This window comes from Papaver somniferum, unplaced genomic scaffold (genome assembly GCF_003573695.1).
Source record: "Papaver somniferum cultivar HN1 unplaced genomic scaffold, ASM357369v1 unplaced-scaffold_15, whole genome shotgun sequence".
Classification (NCBI taxonomy): domain Eukaryota; kingdom Viridiplantae; phylum Streptophyta; class Magnoliopsida; order Ranunculales; family Papaveraceae; genus Papaver; species Papaver somniferum.
Window position 1 is genome coordinate 4756517 of NW_020624376.1, and position 20912 is coordinate 4777428.

At 35.9% G+C, this 20912-nt stretch overlaps 2 protein-coding genes and 1 long non-coding RNA gene across 3 annotated transcripts; 2 read left to right on the forward strand and 1 right to left on the reverse strand.

Moving 5' to 3' along the window:
- Positions 1–2376: 2376 nt before the first annotated feature.
- Positions 2377–3295, reverse strand: LOC113335520. The gene is made up of 3 exons (XR_003353393.1): positions 3015–3295; positions 2851–2935; positions 2377–2766 (listed from the first exon to the last, which is right to left on the reverse strand). It is a non-coding gene; the product is annotated as an uncharacterized LOC113335520 (long non-coding RNA).
- A 2441-nt stretch (positions 3296–5736) lies between these two features.
- On the forward strand, positions 5737–7332 carry LOC113335725 (alkane hydroxylase MAH1-like). Its single transcript, XM_026581740.1, has one exon. The coding sequence runs from the start codon at positions 5737–5739 to the stop codon at positions 7330–7332; it is 1596 nt and encodes a 531-aa protein (XP_026437525.1).
- A 1263-nt stretch (positions 7333–8595) lies between these two features.
- Positions 8596–10161, forward strand: LOC113335726 (alkane hydroxylase MAH1-like). The gene has a single exon (XM_026581741.1). The coding sequence runs from the start codon at positions 8596–8598 to the stop codon at positions 10159–10161; it is 1566 nt and encodes a 521-aa protein (XP_026437526.1).
- Positions 10162–20912: the final 10751 nt, after the last annotated feature.

Sequence of the window (20912 nt, forward strand, 5' to 3'; positions counted from 1 at the left end):
ATAGCCCTGTATTTTTTCCCTATATCCGAGTGATCTTCCTCTACTACGATTTCCAGCATCGCCATAGTGTAATGCTTTTAGAATTTCGACTCCTTCCTTTCGCGTAAGACATCTTAACGAAGGTCCAAGAAATGATCTTCTATAAAGAACACCATCCCTTAATTCATAATTTGTCGCACAACTCTTTAATTTGTGTGCTTCTAATCTTTTCTTCGGAAATTCTCCCTTCTCCAGATAAGATTGTATCTCAGTTCTCCAATCCTTCTCTTCACTCACACTTTCTTCTTGTATATCGTCTATGAGCATCACATATGTTTGCACTTCTTCAGCCTTTTCTATAGATGGTAATAATAGTGTTTGTATTTTTATATCCCTTGCAACCGGATCTACTAACATTGATGGTATGAGCGGCAATGCATCTGCAAGTCTATTATCTTTTCTCCCTATATGTCTCCATCTTAGTTTTGGAATTTTCTTTGCTAAATCCTTGACCAACTTCCTATATTTTTGTAAAGATGGTTCATTGGTACTATATGTTCCTTCTATCTGACGAATTACCAATTGGGAATCACTAGTTATTCGCGCATCCTCAACTTTCATTTCAATTGATAATCTTAATGTGTGGACGACTGCTTCATTTTCAGTTTCATTATTTGTGGATGCGAAGTCTAATCTGAATGAGTAAGCCATTCTCGCTCTTGTTGGTGAAATGAATACAATACCAATTCCATTTCCTTCTCCATTGGAAGATCCAGCCACCAATATCTCTCATCTGTTTGTATTTCTCTCAGTTAATAAATCATTAGGATTTCCATGTTCTTCATCCACCTCCATCATTTCTTCTACATATTCATCTTCTTCTATTGGAAATTCTGCAAGAAATTCTGCAATAACTTGAGACTTAGGTGAAGATAAAATTTCATAACCAATCTCATAGTTTCCTAATTGTGCATTCCACCTCTCTATTCTTCCTGACTTCTTAGAATTCTTCATTGCGTTTTCAATTGGTACTTCTGTTAATACTCTAATTTTATGAGCTTGAAAATAAATGCGAAGTTTGAATGATGCATATACCAGTGCGAGAATCAACTTTTCAATTTTTGAATAGGTTTTTTCTGCGGAGTTATATGTTTTGGTAATGTAATATATTGGTTTTTCTACACCTTCATCTGAACGTAAAAGTACTGCACTTAATGCATGACATGTTGATGCTAGGTATAATAACAATTCTTCTCCCTGCTTCGCCTTTTTCATAATGGACAAATTTACCAAATAATCTTTTATGCTCTGAATGCTTTGTCGCACTCCATTGTCCATTCAAATTTGGTCCCCTTTTTTAGTATATTGAAAAAATGTCGACACTTGTCCGGATCAACTTGTATTCCCTCCTTGGATATAATATAGCCTAAGAATTTTCCTGATGATACGCCAATTACACATTTTTCTGGATTTACTTTAATATTAAATTTTCGCATTTGTTCAAATATTTCTCGCAAATCATCAACATGATATTTCGCCTCTTTGCTTTTAATGAGCATATCATCCACACAGACTTCTAATGTTTTATGTATCCATTTTTCGAATACTTTCTGCACCATTCTTTGATAAGTCGCACCTGCATTCTTCAATCCAAATGGCATTTTCGTGTAACAATATAAACCTCTTGGTGCGAAGAAAGCAGTGTGTTCTTGATCTTCTTCTGCCAAAGGAATTTGATTATATCCTTTATACCCATTTAACATTGTGACTCTATCATTCCTTGATGCGGATTCCACCATTTGAGGTATGTAGGGTAAAGGGAAGATGTCTTTAGGACACGCTTTGTTTAGATCTGTAAAATCTATGCAAATTCTAATTTCGTTGTTCTTTTTGGATACCACCACCATATTTGCTATCCACTCTGGATATTTTTCCTCTCTTATAATTCCTGCATCTAACATCTTCTGCAATTCTGCTTCTATTTTAGGATGATAATCAGTTGCAATCTTCCTTATCCTTTGCTTGAACGACTTTCACTACAACAAATCATGGTTTTAATAATGAAAAATAGTGTCACAAATGTTTGATTTTGCGTCACAAATATATTCTTGTGACGTTTTCCGATTGTCGGTCAATGCGTTACAAAAACAGATGTTGCAAATAATCTGTCCGACGCCAAAAGCGTCACTTATGCTTAGAAACTTTTGTAGCAACATTTTCTATCACAAATATAGTTTACGTGTCACAAAAACTGTTTTTTCATTTTATTAATAAAATGATTTTATTTTTTTGATCATTAATAAATTATTTACAATATGTTTTTTTTCACAATAATTTTTTTCTTTGTGGAAGTAAATTAAAATTATGCAAATCAAGCCATTGAACAAGTTGAACACGAACGAGAAAATGATCATATTCATATTCAACAAATTATTTTAACAATTTAACTAATGATTACAAATCAACAATAAACTTGTACAAAGAACATCAGAATTAACCAATGATTAAAGATAACTAATCAACTTGTACAAAGAATATAAGATCTCCAAATGTTGTTGAACCAAATATTAATACATTTTAGATGTAAAGTGATTTCTTTAATCAATGAAGCGTATTAGATCTTTTCAACCAAAATTTGATTCAAATCCTCATACTAGTCATTGCAGCCCTTGATCATCAACCGGTTCCTTGAGTTGAAGTTGACTTTTGGAAAATGAGACTAAAATATATTTGTCTGTTTCTTTAAGGAGGATTAGTACCTGTAAAAAGGAATTGCATGAATTTCACCTGCAAACATGAAAAAACTCAAAGGCCCGTGTATATAAATCAATAACAATTTTCACGGATCTAAGGAACAAATAGAAGCAATACCTATTTGCACATAGATTAGATCTTCAATTTTTAAGCCATCCAAGTATTCTAATATTTCATCCCATTACTTGTTTCCTGATTCGATCTAGGAGAAGAAAAAAAACCAAAAAGTTGAGAACAATTAAGAAGACCAGCGTAACGAAAAAATCAAACAAAACGACTACCTTCAAATTGCTTCGATCTATGTGATGTGTTTTTAACCAGAATCAATACGACGGGATAAACAAGATATGGTGGTGATGAAGGCGGCTGATTTTGATTACATGCCGGGGGCTCAGAAGAAGGAAATATAGAAGAAGATAATGTGTTAGAGATTTTAGACTACTCCGTCAACACAAATTTTACCTCAAGAAAATATGAAGTATTTTTCTTTGAATAGAATAAAATAACTGAATTAAGAAAGTTGCGGGCCTTACGGCATATAACTTCCCCTTTCAGCAGTTGAGATTTGGAAAATAAAAATTCATGGGCGAGATTTTTGTTGACCGAAGTTAAAGGAAGGAACTTGCGATTAAAAATGGTGAACGTGTACACGTTAACCAACCCATGGGTTCACCAAGTTCACATGTTGGCTAGATATGAATGACTAGTAATCAATTAATCATTTTTTATTAATTTAAATTTTAAATGAATATCTTTTACGCACCAACACGAGTCCACCAAATTAACATGTTTGACATTTTTTTTTGGGACTTAACTAACATTGTATATCCACCACGTACAAAACTTCACAAATGCCGAACTTTTACAACATTTTTTTTTTCTGTTGGGATTATAATGTCAGAAATGTTGTTGTTTGTTGTAGTGAATTTACATTCTTCTTAATGTCTAATTTATGACATGCGACAGACGAATCTATTCCTGGCATTTCTTCCATACTCCATGCGAAAATATCATTATATTCTCGCAGAATGCTTATCGTTTATTCCTCTTCTTCCTTATCCATTTTAGTTCCAATTCTTAATATTTTTGGTTCTTCTTCAGTTCCTACGTTTATTTCTTTTGTTGGTTCCACTGCAGTAAAATTCACTTTTGGTTCCCACATAGGTGTTGGTTTCTTGATTTCTTTAATTTGCCTACCTTCCTTCGCTGGTTCTCCGCCTGGTAATCCTTTTCCCTCTTTCGCTCTGATCATGTATATTCGAAATTCCTCTTCTTTCCTTTGTTCTTTTGCTTTTCTCCATTGATGTTTTCACTTCTTTGCTCGTCCTTCATAATTTTGCACATCTATTTTGTTACAAGTATTCGCAACCTTAACATCTCCTCTGATTTCACCTATACCACTTGGAATTGGGAATCTAATACACTGATGTAATGTTGACGTTACAGCCTTGAGTCCATATATCCATGGTCGTCCCAACAACATGTTGTATGGTGACTCAATGTCAATCACACACAGTGTTATCTTTGTTTGAACCTCTCCCAGTAATATTCGCATAACGATTTCTCCTTTCGGCTTTGTAATTGTTCTACTGAATCCATGAACATTATAGGATGTAGGTATCATTTATGCATCTTCATATCCCATTGCTTTGAATGTGCAATAAAATAATACATCAACTGCGCTGCCTGTATCTATCAATGTTCTATCGATCGCCCATCCTTCAAATCCCCTTTGTTTTCCAATAATTTTTTCTCACTCAGCTGTGACCATTATGACCAATGGATCTATTCGTTGTAAGTTTTCTTCTGGAATTTCATCCGCCGCAAAGTAATCTTTACTTTTTCCCACTCTTGTAATGGAAATTCTTTGTCTACCGTCTCTATCTTCTTTCCTTCATAATTTCTTTTATGAATTCTCACTGTTATTGTTGCTTGAAAATCTTCCTTTGAAATTGATACTCTAGTTATACTATTACACTGTATATCCCTGCTTGTTCCTTGAATTGGTATGATCCGTGTTGTCTTCATGGATTCCTTATGATTCTTCCTTAATTTCCCTAAAAGTTTCAGATCTATTAACAGAAATTATCATCCAGAGCTGTTTCTAGCGCCAAAAATGTAGTTGTAAGATTTCTTACAACTACACTCCACTCAAACTAATCCAATTTCTAAGTGATCATTATGGATTCTTATTTGGTTAATTGAATATTGAGAATGTTTACAAGATAGATTCAAGTATTACAACAATTTTACTTGAAACCTAGATTCACTTTCCGTCTCTCTCTCTATTTCTTGACCAAGACTTATCCTAGAACACCACAAGTAATGACCTCCCTCCTTTATATAGAATTTTACGTAGTGGATAACAGCTAAGATACCCACTATTTTCGGGATCACTATGCGACACATTCGCTCATATACAACCGCTCATCTTCGCATAAAATACTTCTTCGCACAGTTCTTCGTACTTCACTCGTGACTTTGCTGACATCATCTGGTGCGTCATCTCAACTTTGTTGTGTGCGACGCTCTTCGCTTAGGTTGTACTCTTTACTTTGCTTGATTACTAACGTGTGCGATATTTTACTCCTACAAAGCCGTAAGGTGGTAGAAGAACAGTTAATCCCACTTTTAGCACATGTAGCCGAAGAAGGGTTCAGCATTGACTTACAAGATGTTTTTTCCAGATATTCTTACGATATTAATATGGGTATGATTTTCGGGAGCTACGAAAACTATCTCGACATGAGTTTTCTTTCAAATGAGATGGCTGAGGCTACTGATGCTGGAAAACGCGTACAACGCTTGTTATTATTAGTAGAAGTTGGGAGGTACCGGAAGAGTGTTTATCTACTGATGACAGTTACCAACCGGGAAATAAATTCTCAACTAACCAGGAAGAAACATTTACTAAATGGGGTCTTATTACAACTGCATTGCTTTCTCATTTTGTCCATAAAAACGATTTCCTGCTTCAGAGCTAGAACTCACAGAACAAAAAACATGGATTCCCAATACACTAAGCTTAACCAGAAATGCAAAGAATCTTACAATTCAGTACTTGTACTCTTGTTTTGCTTGATTTTATCCGCTCTATGGTATTTCATACATTACAAGCTCATACTCAGATGGCCTAATATAGGTAAGCTCCTGTCAATCATCTTTAACGCACACCGCATTCACGATTGGACCGTTGATATCTCGAAAGCATGTGGTAGCACGATCGTCGGAAGAGGACCTTTTTTTAGACGACTTGAGATTGTATACACATGCGATCCTCGTAATGCTAAGTATATACTTGCTACTAATTACAATAACTTCAGTGACAGACAAGACTACAGCGATGCGTTCGATATATTTGGTGACGGACTCCTCACCGCCGCGTCAAATTTTTGGACGGCACAAAGAAGGGTTTCACGTTTGACGTTTAACTCGAAGACAGTTCGTAATATCATTTCTCATAAGGGTTTGAAGGTAGTTCAAGATTCATTGCTGCCTCTGTTATCATACTTCTCTAAAGACTCATCGGTTGTGGATTTACAAGATGTGCTCATGAGGTACATGCTTGATACTTCCATTGACATCATCTTTGGTAAAAGGTCTAGTTATCTTTCAATCAGCCTTCCACCAAATGAGTTCGGAAAAGCCATGAACGATGCATCAGAGGCTATATTCTATAGACATGTGGTACCTATCTCATGGTGGAAGTTGTCTCGACGTTTGAAGATCGGTAGTAACGAGAAGAAGTTGGAGGCAGCATGGAAAATTATAGATCGTCACATATCAAAGTACATTAAAGCTAAAAGAGAAACAATGGTGGCTAAAGGAAGTACGAACGTAAATGAACATGAAGAAAATGGTCTACTAGATGTATACATGAGTATTAAAGATGGTGAAAAGGATGAACTGATGTTGTCGAAGATGTGCACTGACAAGTTCTTTAGAGACACTTGTATTAATTTCCTCATCGCTGGACGTGATTCAACAGGGTCCACTCTTTCTTGGTTCTTCTGGTTGATTTTTAAGAACCCATCTGCAGAGGCAAAGATACTTGAAGAACTTGAGCTTGTGATCATATCCAAGAAGATTAATAAAATGGAGAAGAAGCATCCTGTGATGTTTGATGCAGTTGACCAAACATGGATGGTGTATCTTCATGCAGCCATATGTGAATCACTAAGACTTTACCCGGCCGTTCCTCTTCTCCGCAAAACTTCCACAAATAATGATGTATTTCCTGATGGAACAGAAGTGTGCCCAGGGATGACAGTTATAATCTCTTTATACGCCATGGGAAGGATGGAATGTGTATGGGGGAAGGATTGTTTGGAATTCAAGCCGGAAAGATGGATCGGTGAAGATGGCAAGTTAAATCCTGAAACCATGTCTAAGTTTTTCTCATTCAGCCTAGGTCCTAGGAACTGTATTGGGAAAGACATGGCTTTCGTGTTGATGAAATTAGTTTCTTCAGCTATAATTTATAACTTCCATCTTGAAGTTTTAGAGGGTCAGAATATTGTGCCAGCACCAGCAATAAACTTTAGAATGATGAATGGGTTAATGGTAAGGTTAAGGGAAAGGGAAAGGGTATCTCAATAATATGTTTCTATATAAAAATGTCTAATTTCAATAAAATGTCCACGGGTAGAAGTAGTTAAATCCCATGATTATTGTAGTAGTTTGTGATGTATTGGTGATGAATAAATCTAGTTGTTGTTGAATCTTGAATGAATTGAATTACATGCACCTACCGAAAAATTGAAATCAATATTGTTGTTGTAAGGTACAACATGAGTTTCATGCATGCTTATTTGAGATTGACATGTGAAATCAATTTTGAAACATTCTTTTTTTTTTTTGATCGATAAAGAAAGAATTTGTCGACGATGAAGCTCTAGCAATATTGCTTCAACAATTATCAACGGATGCTCTTAAGCATGTGATCGTCAATGAATGTCTAATGAAGTGTAGACACGAGACCGACTTGATCCAAACCGAAATTGGCATGAAAAAAAATGATATATGATTATATTAATGAGAGAGGACTCGTGCTCCAAGAAAATTCAAACAATGGCTAGGTATGAAGTAAGATATGTTTTTGAAAGCATATGTCTTCAATGGACACCACAATAGCATGGGTTCTTTTTGAAAACCATCGTGGAAGATTACAGGGTACCGTTGGACATTCCAGAGAGCATGCTTTTAGCTAAAGTGCTTCAAGGAAACTTTAGAATTACTGGATCACCTTGTAATTATCTGATAAAAAGAAGTGACTTAATTATGAAATGTTGTCTTGAACATCACGATAAGATGATTCCCAGCTGATGAAGAAAAAAAGTTGTCTCGAAGGTGAAAAGAGTTAAACAGTTCTTGACAGACCGGTTCTAAAACTCTCCAGAAATAGCAAACCATAAGAAGCACAAAGTGAACACATTGGCATGAACCAAGTAGAAGAGTGACTTACAACAAGCAAAAAATATAAATCTAAAATTGATAATATCAGTTTTGGCAATTCGACACCCATTCCATGAATATGGATGAATAACAAATTTTTTATTCGATGGCACGCCACATTCAGGTATGGCTCCTATTCACTTACCCTTAAGGGTGCAACCCTGACAGCCAATTCACTCTTCATCTAATATTTCTGAATATAGTTGGAACTTAATTGTACTGTATCTTGGTAGCTCTAAATGTCCTACATTTAGTTAAGCATTTATAGATATCCTTAAATGGTGCAACAAATAATTATATCCCTTCAGATATAGTTACATCCTATTTCGTATTTTATCATTGTTAACTAAGAAACAAAAATTTTAAAAAAATCTCATTGTTACTCACTCTCTCTTACACTAATTCTATATGGATTTTACGAATCTTCGATCTTTTTCACCTTTCACTTGGAGCATATATCCTGTAATTTGTGGTGTTTTCCTTTGCTTCCTCACTCTTGGTTTGTACTTCAAACACTCCAGCCAAGCCATAGAATACTGGATTTTCTTGGGCTCAATTCCATCTTTATTATGGAACTCCGACCGTGTATTCGAGTGGGCGACGGAAGTTTTCAGTTCACTTGGAACTGGCAGAGGTTCGTTTTATATGGATGGACCTATGCTCTCAAGGTATAAATTTCTCGTAACCTGTCACCCTGATAACTTAGAGTACATACTCAAAACCAACTTGGAAAATTTCCCGAAAGGAGAAAGTTTTAGAGAAATTTTCGAAACACTTGGTGTTGGGATCTTTAATGTGGATTCTGATACTTGGAGGCTACAAAGAAAATTGGCTCATGCAGGGTTGAGATTAGGAGAATTTAAAGCTCTAGTTGCTGAGACAAGCCGTAAGGTGGTAGAAGAACAGTTAATCCCACTTTTAGCACATGTAGCCGAAGAAGGGTTCAGCATTGACTTACAAGATGTTTTTTCCAGATATGCTTACGATATTAATATGGGTATGATTTTCGGGAGGTATGAAAACTATCTCGACATGAGTTTTCCTTCAAATGAGATGGCTGAGGCTACTGATGCTGGACAACGCGCCTTAGTGAATAGGAACATAGTGCCTCGATTTGTCTGGAAATTACAGCGTCTGTTGAGAATTGGTAACGAGGGAGTGATGATTAAAGCTCTAAAAATGGTAAATGAATACTATGGAGAATACATTCTTCAAAAGAAAGCAGACTTGCTTGCGGGAGTTCAAACTGACCATCTCTTATCTATTTACATAAAAGCTTTAGCAGATAGTACTAGTATTTTTGCTTCTTTGGCTAAGAAAGACAATTATCTTAAAGATGAAATGCTAAATTTATTCTTGGCAGGACGAGATACAATCAAATCAGCTCTCACTTATTTTTTCTGGTTAGTGTCAACAACACCTTTTGTCGAAGCAAAGATCTTGGAAGAGTTGAAATCGTCTTTGATTACAAGCAGAAGTACAACCAATAGATGGCCATGGGTTTTCCGTTCAGATGACTTAAAAGGATTGGTTTATTTGCATGCGGCTTTATGTGAATCCCTAAGGTTATACCCACCACTTCCTCTCAACCGAAAATCTGTTGTCAAGAAAGATGTACTTCCCGATGGGAGTGTGGTGACTCCTGGAATGGAGATACTACTTTCAATCTATTCAGTAGGAAGAATGCCATGGATTTGGGGTGAAAGTTGTTTTGAATTTAGGCCAGAGAGATGGATAGCTGAAAATGGGAAGCTAATTACTGATCAAACATCCAGATTCTTGGCGTTCAACATTGGGGCAAGAAGTTGTTTAGGTAAAGATGCATCATTTACACAAATGAAGTCTGTTGTTGCAGCTGTGCTATTCAATTTCCATATTGAGGTGGTGGAAGGTCATCATGTTTGCCCTAAACAGGGGACAACCCTTTATATGAAGAATGGATTGCAAGTGAATATTAAGAAAAGAACAGTTTAGATTAGATCTTATAATTAGTTCTATCTAGTACAGCATCATGCATGTTTTATCTATGTATTCTCTGTGTGTTTTCTTTTCACGGAATAAATGGTTCTACCATCCTATATATATATCATGAGATAATGTGCGCAATTACATCTATAGTATATATTTTAGTCAAATGTATGCGACGGTAACCATATCTTAAAAAACTGATTGTGTACTCTGATCGTCAAATCCACAAATTATTAAGGCTTTCCAGTTTTTCCTTAGTTAAGGGGATTTTATCCATTATAAAAAATAGTTGGATAGAGGGCTTTAGAAACAACTTCAAGTAACCATTTATTTTGTTCAGTAGCCCTAAAATTTGCCAAGTTAATAAATACTAGAGTCCAATTTATTCATATATCAACTCATTTTTATGTTTTTCCGATTGCGCTCATTTTTAGTAAGCATATAAAGTCTTACTAGGAAAAAACATATTCTCAAAATATTATAGTTAAGCTCATCGTTGTTTAAGTTTTATGCAAAAACTGGAACAAATCGTGTATGATACTGTGCATATAAAAGTGTCTATGGTCCCTCCGTCATACATAATGTTATAAACTAGCAGAAAAGTCTGATTGTGTTTTATTGTTGAAAATTCTCGAATTTAACTTTTTCCAAACGTTCCAATGAATCACAAGAGAGTTAAAATTACGAGAATTTTTTTGGTGGGGTTATTTCTATATTTCCAATTAAAGGTCTGTTAGTTTTTGATACTTTAACAGCCGTTCTTAACGAACCGCCCACCAAATCATCACAAAAAATCGCCCCTCGTAGATTTTCAAAATCTGTGGTCTCTTGTGGAGCCTGCCCCTCGGGAGTTTAACAGGGGCCTGCATATTATGTGTCTTGACGGGTTTTTTTGATAGTTTTTGGGGCGGTCCATCAAGACTTTTTGATACTTTAAAGAGAAAAAAATCATGATCTCTTTTAGGTGGTCTCATGTCAGCTTAGTCCATTGACTTTTAAGGGATATTTTGATCAATTCATCTAAAAACCTAAACAAATAAAGAAAAATGAACATTTTAACAACCGAAATGCAAAACGTGGGCCCTGCTAATCCACATATGGGCGGGGACAGGACTACCAACTTTATTTGCGACGGTCGGCTTTAACATGGCCAAATTTTTTGGTGCGTGTAAAACCACTCTTTATATTTATAAGAGAAAAGTAGCCTTTGGTTTTCTCTTCTTCACACGATATATGTTTTTAAGTCCATACGATTGTCAAAAACTCTTTAAGAATTATATGATGAGTTTTGTAAGAAAAATTTGTATTTTTTCATCTTCGTCATTTTTACTGAGCTGGCAATACAACATCAACATTTGTTTCTCCTCTAAGTCGACATCGATTCACAATCCAAACTAACCTATAAATTTTTTCACCTCAGTCCGGCTACTTAGGTATGCGTACCCGTTTGCATACTTAAGTAGGTTATGTTATAAAATCAGTTTGTTCATGAACTAATACATTTATATAATAAGGAATGCAATCTTTTGCAAACCGTGGCTATAATTTCATGAAATAATTCGAGTGAATCAAAATCGATTTTGCTTCAATTGTGTCTTGTATACTTCTATGAGAATATAAACAATTGAACAACTCCCTAACTAGTTTCATTTGAGTCATTTGAACTAGTTATGATAAAGATGAATAAGGTTAATATGAAAGTGCTCATATGGCTAACCATTGGTTATCTATTGTTGAACCAACTAAGTGTACACGTTTAGGTACGGTTACCTTTATCTAAATGACGCTACATTTCATTTTGTATAACAAGCTAAGTTCGGTCTAACAGTTGAAAGATATTAACTTGAATCTAATCAGGTTTTCATTTTACGGTGAATATTGAATGCTTTGTTACCAAGGTAACATTGATTGCAAACCCTGATTTGAAGATTATATAAAGGAGAACTCTAGCAATTGGGAAACCTAATCCCCACACCTCCTGTGTGATAGTATTTGCGACTAGAGTCGATTCTCCTTTAAGCTTATGTTTTTCACGAAACCCTGTAGGTTAACGACTTAACAACTTCATTGGGATTGTGAAGCCAGACCCAAAAAATTTATTTGTAGTTGCGTGTTCTGACGTTGATGTTTTCTATCGTGATTGAGTACTATCTTCTTTAAGATTTGCTCGAGATTTATTCTCCGATAGGCAAGATTGAATAGTAGTCACAAACATCTTTGTCTCATCGTTTGTGATTCCACAATATCTTGTTTCGTTAATCGATTAAGATTATTGTGAGGTGATTGATAATACTAGGTTGTTCTTCGGGAATATAAGTCTGGTTTATCAATTGGTTCATGTTCCCCTTGATTTATCAAAAGACGGAACAAAACTCATAGGTATATATGTGGAAGCAGATTTATCTATACAATAGATTTTTCTGTGTGATACAAATTTGTTTATCAAGTCTTCCATTTTGGGTTGTAGCAACTCTTAGTTGTGGGTGAGGTCAACTAAGGGAATCAAATGCGCAGAATCCAACGTGGTTCGGGAGGCATAAGGAACACAACTGTACCTTGATTAGGCCTCAACTACATTCCAGTCCGAAGTCAACTTGGAGTAGGCTAGTGTCTCTAGCGGCTAGGTCCCAGGGTGGTGTTCAAATGTGGACAAGGTCCCAGCGTTTTTCTGTATCTTCGGTTTCCTCGTTAACAAAACTTATGGTGTTTGTGTTTTTTCTTTTCCGCATTATATTTTGTTATATAATTGAAATATCACAGGTTGTGCGTTGAATCGATCAATTGGTAAATCCAACCTTTGGTTGTTGATTGAAATTGATTGATCCTTGAACATTGGTCTTTGGTACCGTTCAAGTTATTTCTCTTATATTCAATCGGGCTCGTAAATTCTTATTTTTTTGATTGCATATTGAATTGAGAAGTTGAGATACAACTCTTGGATATACTTTTCTTGAGATTGAGTCTGACTGTCTAGTTGATTCTCTTGAAATTATATTGGAGTTTGTCCATACAGATTGTTAAGCGAAATATTGGGTGTGGTTGTTAGACCCCCGCTTTTTCAATTGGTATCAAAGCAGGCAAACACTATAAACCTAATAAGTTTGTGTTTGACTGATCCCTAAAGTCTGTCCCTATGTGAAATCTCATTGGGAAACTTGCTCTTGGCATCTGTAACGTAGGCCATAATTTCTTAAAGATTGTTCAGAGCTTATTATCCATAAGATCTCCGGCCTCTCAAGATAATTTCACTCCATCTAAGACTTTGGAAAACTTGGATGATGAGGAACAGTCTAAGAAAAAAATTAAAAGTTCTTATAATAAAAATTGTTCGAGAAAACGTGGTCAACTCTCAAAGATAGGAATCTCACTAGATTAACTCTTAATCTTTTTGAGGGATACTATCGCGATGGATCAATTGACAAAGATCTATTTAAAGCGTTTGAAAGCGTTTTTAAATTCTTAGAAAAACTTAATTCGATTAAGGAATTAAATCGTTCTGATAAAAGTTTTGTGCCTGAAAAATCCCGTGTAAGAACTATGTTTCCTACCAACTCATATGAAATTGATAAAAAAATCTCTGGTGAGTTTTGTGTAGGTTCTAATGGTCAGAAAACGTCGTTCCTTGGTCATAGGAAAAAGGATTTAAAAAATTCTATTAACCCTGAGTATCATCATTACTATGATTATACACGTGGCACATGTCACAAATATCTACCGGAAAAGTTGCAGAAGGATCACTCTGCACTTCTTTCCACTTGGTAACAAGCTTGGCTTTACCCATTTGTATATAACTTGAAGTGGGGCAAGTAACGGTTGAGTATTTTGTCTGGGTTAATTTATTTTGTAATCTTTTTTTCTTCGCAAGGTTAGTTAAAAGTGGTGTAGTCTCTCTACTATTCTTTTATTGCACTGTAATGATTCCCTCAGTGTGCGAACCTTGGTTGGTAAACGTTTTAAGAAATCTTGCTTTCTTTTTTGTGGGTCACGGATCATGAACGGGTCCAAGCCCATTCTTTGGTCTATAAGAACTAAGGTACACATACCTTTCTTTTTCTTTCTCTTGTCCTCGTATGTGAACATTTCTAGGGTTCATGTAGTATCTCCATTAAAATTCATCCTTGGAGATTCATAAGTAACTAAGGATTTCATTCATCATCGAGGAAATCAAGTAAGTTCTTCATTCCCTTTTACTCTCAATTTCTAGGTCTCATGGGAAATTTCAAGGCTTCGAAGAAGGTTTCAAAAACTTTGGATTCATCATCCTCTAGCATGACTGTTCCTCAAAATCAAGACTCTATCAGAATTAGATTTGTCAATGATTCTAGTAGTATGATCTTTGAAAGGATTTCTTCCAGTGGTTTTATTCTAGAAAAGAAGTTGGATATGGTAAGTGGTCATAAAGAAGGTTTGGTGTGTTTTGAGAAATTTAATCTTGGAAACATCTTTAATGGTCTTAGTGAAGGTTTTGATAATCTCACAAGAATCTTCTATGCTAACATCCATGATGTTAATCTTGTTGACATGGCATTCAAGACCATGATAAATAAAGAAAGGATTCTTGTTAATAGAGAGTTGATTACAAAGATTACCAAAATTACTTTGGATAATTTTCGCCTTCCTAGGCCAAGTGATGAAAAACCATCATATGAAACGATCTCACATGGTCTTTGTGGCAAGAGTGTTAATTGGAATGAAGGAACAGTTCCTACTAATTATCTTAGTTTTGCTTTGATGTCGTTAGGAAAGCTTGGTATCTCTAATCTTTATCCCTCCATAATTAAAAATTCTCGTTGGAGTCGTGAGTTTGCGGAGTTGGTTTATTTCCTTGAATTGGGTACCCCAAGTCTCGATATTTATGGATTTATCATTTTTCAAATGGTTTCGATGACTTCACCCAACAAGAAGTTAGGCTTTCCTTTCTTGATTGGAAATATTTTCCATGCAAACTCTATTGCTCCAATCGGAAACTCTCTTGGAACACCCAAACTTGTTTGCCCCTGTACTTTTAAACGTTTGAAGGAGAATATGTGCAAAATACAAAGATGTGATTCTTTGACGATTCTTGTGATCTTATCACCTTGAGTCTTCTTTAACAAATTCACAAGGGTGTGAGTAAGATTAATTCAAGGGTAAATTATGTGCAAGAACAATTATGTTTGATTGCAACTAAGTTTCCCGAAATCAAGGAAGATATGGATATTATCAAGCCTCTTGGATGGTCTCCGATGATGAAGATGATGATAAACTCCTTGTCTCTTGATGTTTCAATTTGTTTAGGAAACTTCTTATGAGAATTTATTCTTGTGTTTTAAGAAGGATAACTAGGGTTTGGAATAGCCATTATTGTGAGTACACATATCTATTTCAAACGTTTTTCATCTTGTAATGTGTTTAGATTTATTTATTTAAATTCTAAAGTTTATTTGGAAGATGATTTTGCAGAATTAATCTTTATGGTTTCGTATATTGCAACTTGTTATGGGACATGTGTGTTTGCGTCCGTGAACTATGATTGTCCCGTACGTGGTCAAAAGTTAAGTCTTTCGTATGTCATTATGCAAATATTGATAAAAGATTGAATGAACTTTTCACAAACAAAAGTTAAGCCTATTATGTCATGATGCAAATATTGATGGAAGATAGGATGAACTTTTGTTTACAAAGATTAAGTCTATTATATGTCTCTATGCAAATACTAATGAAAAATAGAATAATCTTTGAATATTCCGCATTATTGGTTTTCATGATCCACTTCTTTGTGTAAATACTGTGCAGCTCCGTAAGTTTTCTTATGTTGAGCATTTCCGATTAAATTAATCATGGGTTCTCTTGTGGTTAATTTAATTAAGTATTTTGGATACAGATTCATATTTCATGTGATTTGTTAATGTCCAACGAAATCCTTCTTATCTTGTGAAAGTAAGGTCGCTCTTGTTGTTCTTTCGGGAACGACATTTTATGGGGAAGAATTTTTATCTGAACTTCTGCTTAATTGTCATATCTTTGTGGGGAGTGCGTCTTTGGAATATTATAGGGGTTATCTTGTATCTTTATAAACTCCTTGATGAATGCATTTAGCTTCGGCTATATGATTGCATCTAAACAAAGTTGATATGTGGTTCTCTTTTGGTCATGAAGTATCTCTATGGAAATTTCCTTAGGATCCCACTAGTTTTCGCACCTTTGTCAATTTATATTGACAAAAAGGGGGAGAGTTAATGTTTAGTTCACACTACAAATACATATGGTTTACGGATCATTATGTAAGGGGGGGTGGTTTTCATGTGAGATGAAGTATTGACTAAGGGGGAGTGATACATATCACTATAGTATTGTTGTCAAAGTTGTGATACAATTGAACTTTGATGTTGTGTAATAATATGATAAAACGATGTTTTAAGAAACATGTCAACGGTGTTGACCCCATGCGTCACTCAGGCATATTTGGCACATATGATCCTTTATACGGGTCAAGTCTCTCAGGATTGTGGAAGTCACCCTGGATAGCAAGTGAATGGCGCAACGAGCACATAAGTCCAACGGAGGCACAAGACATTGGATAAGCATAAATTATTTATTATTAGAGAAAATATATTTATTTAGGTATTTTATTATATTTTAATTATTTTATTTAGAGTTTATATTTGTTTGGAATAGTATTTTAGGAGTATTATTATTTTCTTATTTTCCAAGTAATGTAGCCTATAAATAGACCTTATCAGTTGATTAATCATAACAAGAAAATTATTAAGCAAATTGCTATTCTTTGGTTTATTGATTTTTTTGAATCATAACCTTTTGACCTTGAGCTGCTGGTCGTTGATCAAGAAAAAAATCGTTTTTTATCAATTGGTATCAGAGCAAGTTCTCTCTTATCCATCTTACGCGACTATCATCATCATCGACCATCGTCGCCACGACCATTATCACCACCACCATCTTTCACCGTATCCATAAAAAAAAAAGGAGGGAAAAAAAACGCATCAGGTTGTCACAATTAAATTTCAAATAAGCTTCTCCGGTGCCAATAAGTTCTGCTGCAACCACTATCGGGCTCACATTATTTGTGTAAGATCTTATGCTGCTGGTAGTATGTCACAGTTGTTGTTTGTCAGTCAGTTAATTACGCCACCATTGATCATATATATCACCTAGTTATTTTACTTGCATATACATAACAGTTACGCATCTCCACATATCACGTTATCCATCAAAGCTTTTCTATCACCTAAACTTTTGCATGCATCGATCATCTTTACAAATCCATTAGTAACCCTAGCTTCACCTTTTCATTCCCGAAATTCGTGTGGTTATTTCTTTTGTGTTTAATTATCCACTTAATCTTTTCAAACCCTAGTTATTTTATTTGCATACATCTGTCGTCTGTGCATCACCAAGCAAAATCTAGGTTCATAAGGCTCCGTGTGTTGTCATCTGTAGCCAGCAGCGGTAACAATTTGTCCAATCCCGTTTGGCCCAACTATCAGTTGTAATCCCATTTATCCCAACCATAAAGTCCAACCGTTTCCGGTAAATCCAATATGTACCGGTGCAGCAACACAGAAAAACTGTTATGCCAACAATTTGATGGAAGAGACCCGGAAGGTTGGTTATTTCAAGCACAATAAATTTTTGAGTTCTGTAAAATTCCGTCGGAAGACTTTGTGAAGATAGCTAGTGATCATCTTATCGGTAGTCCGTTCAAATGGTACAAGTGGATGCAAGATTATATTTCTGGGTCTTGGAAGAATTTTTGTTTCGCTTTATTAAAGCGTTTTGGAAGTGACGATCCCAAACTTTCCTTAGCCATTTGGAACAAGATTTAGATAATAGTCGTGCTTATTGGAAATTTGCATTCCAAGATTTCAAGGAGCATCAAAGACCTAAAGTCGTGAAGCCACAACCTGTTGCAACTACATCTGATTATTTCACTACTGAGATTCCAAAACCCAGTGACATTAATGTTTTTGATACCGTTAATGTTCCTTCGACAGCTGTTGATGAAGAAAACCAAATTGCAAGTGCCTCAAAATCGGACCTCGAGAGCAAGCTCCTATGGGTGGAATGGTAAGATCACATGTGGAGCCAGTGTCAATATATATAGTGGACTTTGAGGGCAAAGTCCCATTTAAGGAGGGTGGAATGATAAGACCATGTTTTAAGAAACATGTCAACGGTGTTGACCCCATGCGTCACTCAGACATATTTGGTACATATGATCCTTTATACGTGTCAAGTCTCTCAGGATTGTGGAAGCCACCCTGGATAGCAAGTGAATGGCGCAACAAGCACACAAGTCCAACGGAGGCACAAGGCATTGGATAAGCATAAATTATTTATTATTAGAGATAATATATTTATTTAGGTATTTTATTATATTTTAATTATTTAATTATTTTATTTAGAGTTTATATTTGTTTGGAATAGTATTTTAGGAGTATTATTATTTTCTTATTTTCCAAGTAATGTAGCCTATAAATAGGCCTTATCAGTTGATTAATCATAACAAGAAAATTATTAAGCAAATTGGTATCCTTTGGTTTATTGATTTCTTTGAATCATGACCTTTTGACCTTGAGCTGCTGGCCGTTGATCAAGAAACAAATCGTTTCTTATCAATTGGATGTTGGGATCCTAGTCCCACATTGGTTAGATGGGGCTTAATTGGTAGTTTTTAAGTCAATGAGTTCCCTCTTCTAGTCAACCAGTTTTCGAGTTGAGTTCTACCCATGGGCTTATGACGACTTTAGGGTCGGTACCCTAACATTTGGTATCAGAGCCAACCACCACGACCCATGCCCGCTCCACGGAAGGGGGGACCTATAGGCTAGATTAAAGTGTTGGGGCACCTATGTATGGGCGTAGTTGTCACCCGCATTGAATACTGATAGGGGAGTGAAGCCGCCATAAGAGAAAGGACTACCTTCGGGTCAGTGTCGATAGAGTGGGCCAACGAGGACGTTGGGTCTGGAAGCGTGGTGGGATGTTGGGATCCTAGTCCCACATTGGTTAAATGGGTCTTAATTGGTAGTTTATAAGTCAATGGGTTCCCTCTTCTAGTCAACCGGTTTTCGAGTTGAGTTCTACCCATGGACTTATGACGATCTTAGGGTCGGTACCCTAACATAATACTATGACACTGTATATCAATGATTGAGAGCTATTGTTTTCTCATTGTTATAGATACGGATCTTCAACAACTATGATGTTGATTTGAACACATTTAGAATCATTGGAGTACTTCGAAGTGACGGAGATTTCGAGTAACGTTGAAGAACCAAGGAGATCAAGCATTTGGATGAGAAGCTACACAGTTTATCTATTTTGTAATCCATATGTATTGATAGTTTTTTCAATAAAATTGACAAAGTTGGAGATTGTTAGAGTACTGTGGTAGGCTGGGGATTGTGCAAGAAAATATGAGAATAAAGATGAGAAGCCTATAGTTAACCGCAAGTGCGCGGTGTCGAGGTGTAGAACAGTGCAAGAACGGGTCGAACCATAGGGACTTGGGTGTGTCAAAGTTGAAGTTTATGAGGCTTAAGCTGAACTGTTCCTAGGCTGTGAAGAAGACAGGGAATGCTAGTGCAGTGAAGCTGAACTAAAATGCAATGCTAGAGAACATAACACAAACTAAGATGCACATGAGAACAGAGAACAGATGAAGTAAACAAGAGAACAGAATTTGTAGTGACTGACTAGTAAAACAAAGATGTAAAAGGTAAAGATGTTAACACTGAGAATGAAGGCACTCGGATTATCGAATCCACCACTAACCTGCACTATGTATTCAACTGATCATATGACCCTTGTCCTTGTAACAGATAAGGGTGAAGATTCAAGTCTGCCTTATATCTAAGGTGTTTCACCGATAGAAAATTCAATCGCAACTAAAGTATCAATCCGAAGCACTAACTGTCTAATTAAGCACAACTAGTCAAGGGATTAACAACAGTCTCTAAGGAATGAGCTGAAGCACAATCAACACAGTGTTATCCTGACTACAATGGATGCCTGACATACATTGTGAAAGTAAAGTATTGAAGCACTAAGATTGAATTTATTCTAGAACAATTTAAACATTCAAGAGTAACATAAGCAGAATGCAATGCACAAAAGTAGATCAGGGCTTCATATAAACCCTAGCAACTGACTTAGAACATGAAGATAATACACATACAGATAACTGAACTTGAAATGTTACCCATTAAAAACATTTTACACTAACTGAAATTCAACTGACATAAACACTTGAGGGCACTGGCTAGTCCAGGCCTCTATTGGCTTGCTCTGGATAACCCAGGCATACCCCTAACATTACAAACACCATGTTCTATTTATAGTGCAGAATCCCCAAATTTCTAAACCCTAATTTTTGAAAACCTAAAATTTGATTTGGGTATTTTCAATTTGACGTACCCACTTGCGATTTCACCTCGACCCATACCTTCTTCTGTTCTTCCCACTTGTTCTGCTGCTTTTGCTGCTCTTCTTTGTGAACTGTGAACCCTAGCTCGAGTCGTCTCATCAACTCCACACACTAGGTCAGTGGGATGTGAATTTGATGAAACACCTAGGCTAGGTAGAGAGATGGTGGAGTTGTCGGGTGGTTGTGGTGGTGGTGTGGTTCGAGGTCTGGTGGTGGCAGTGATGGCAGGAGATGGTGGTGGCGGAAGTTGCAGGTGATAGGGAAGAGAGGAATATGGGGAGAAGAGGAAAAGAGGTCGATGAAGAATGGTTTAGGGGATGTTTGGTTT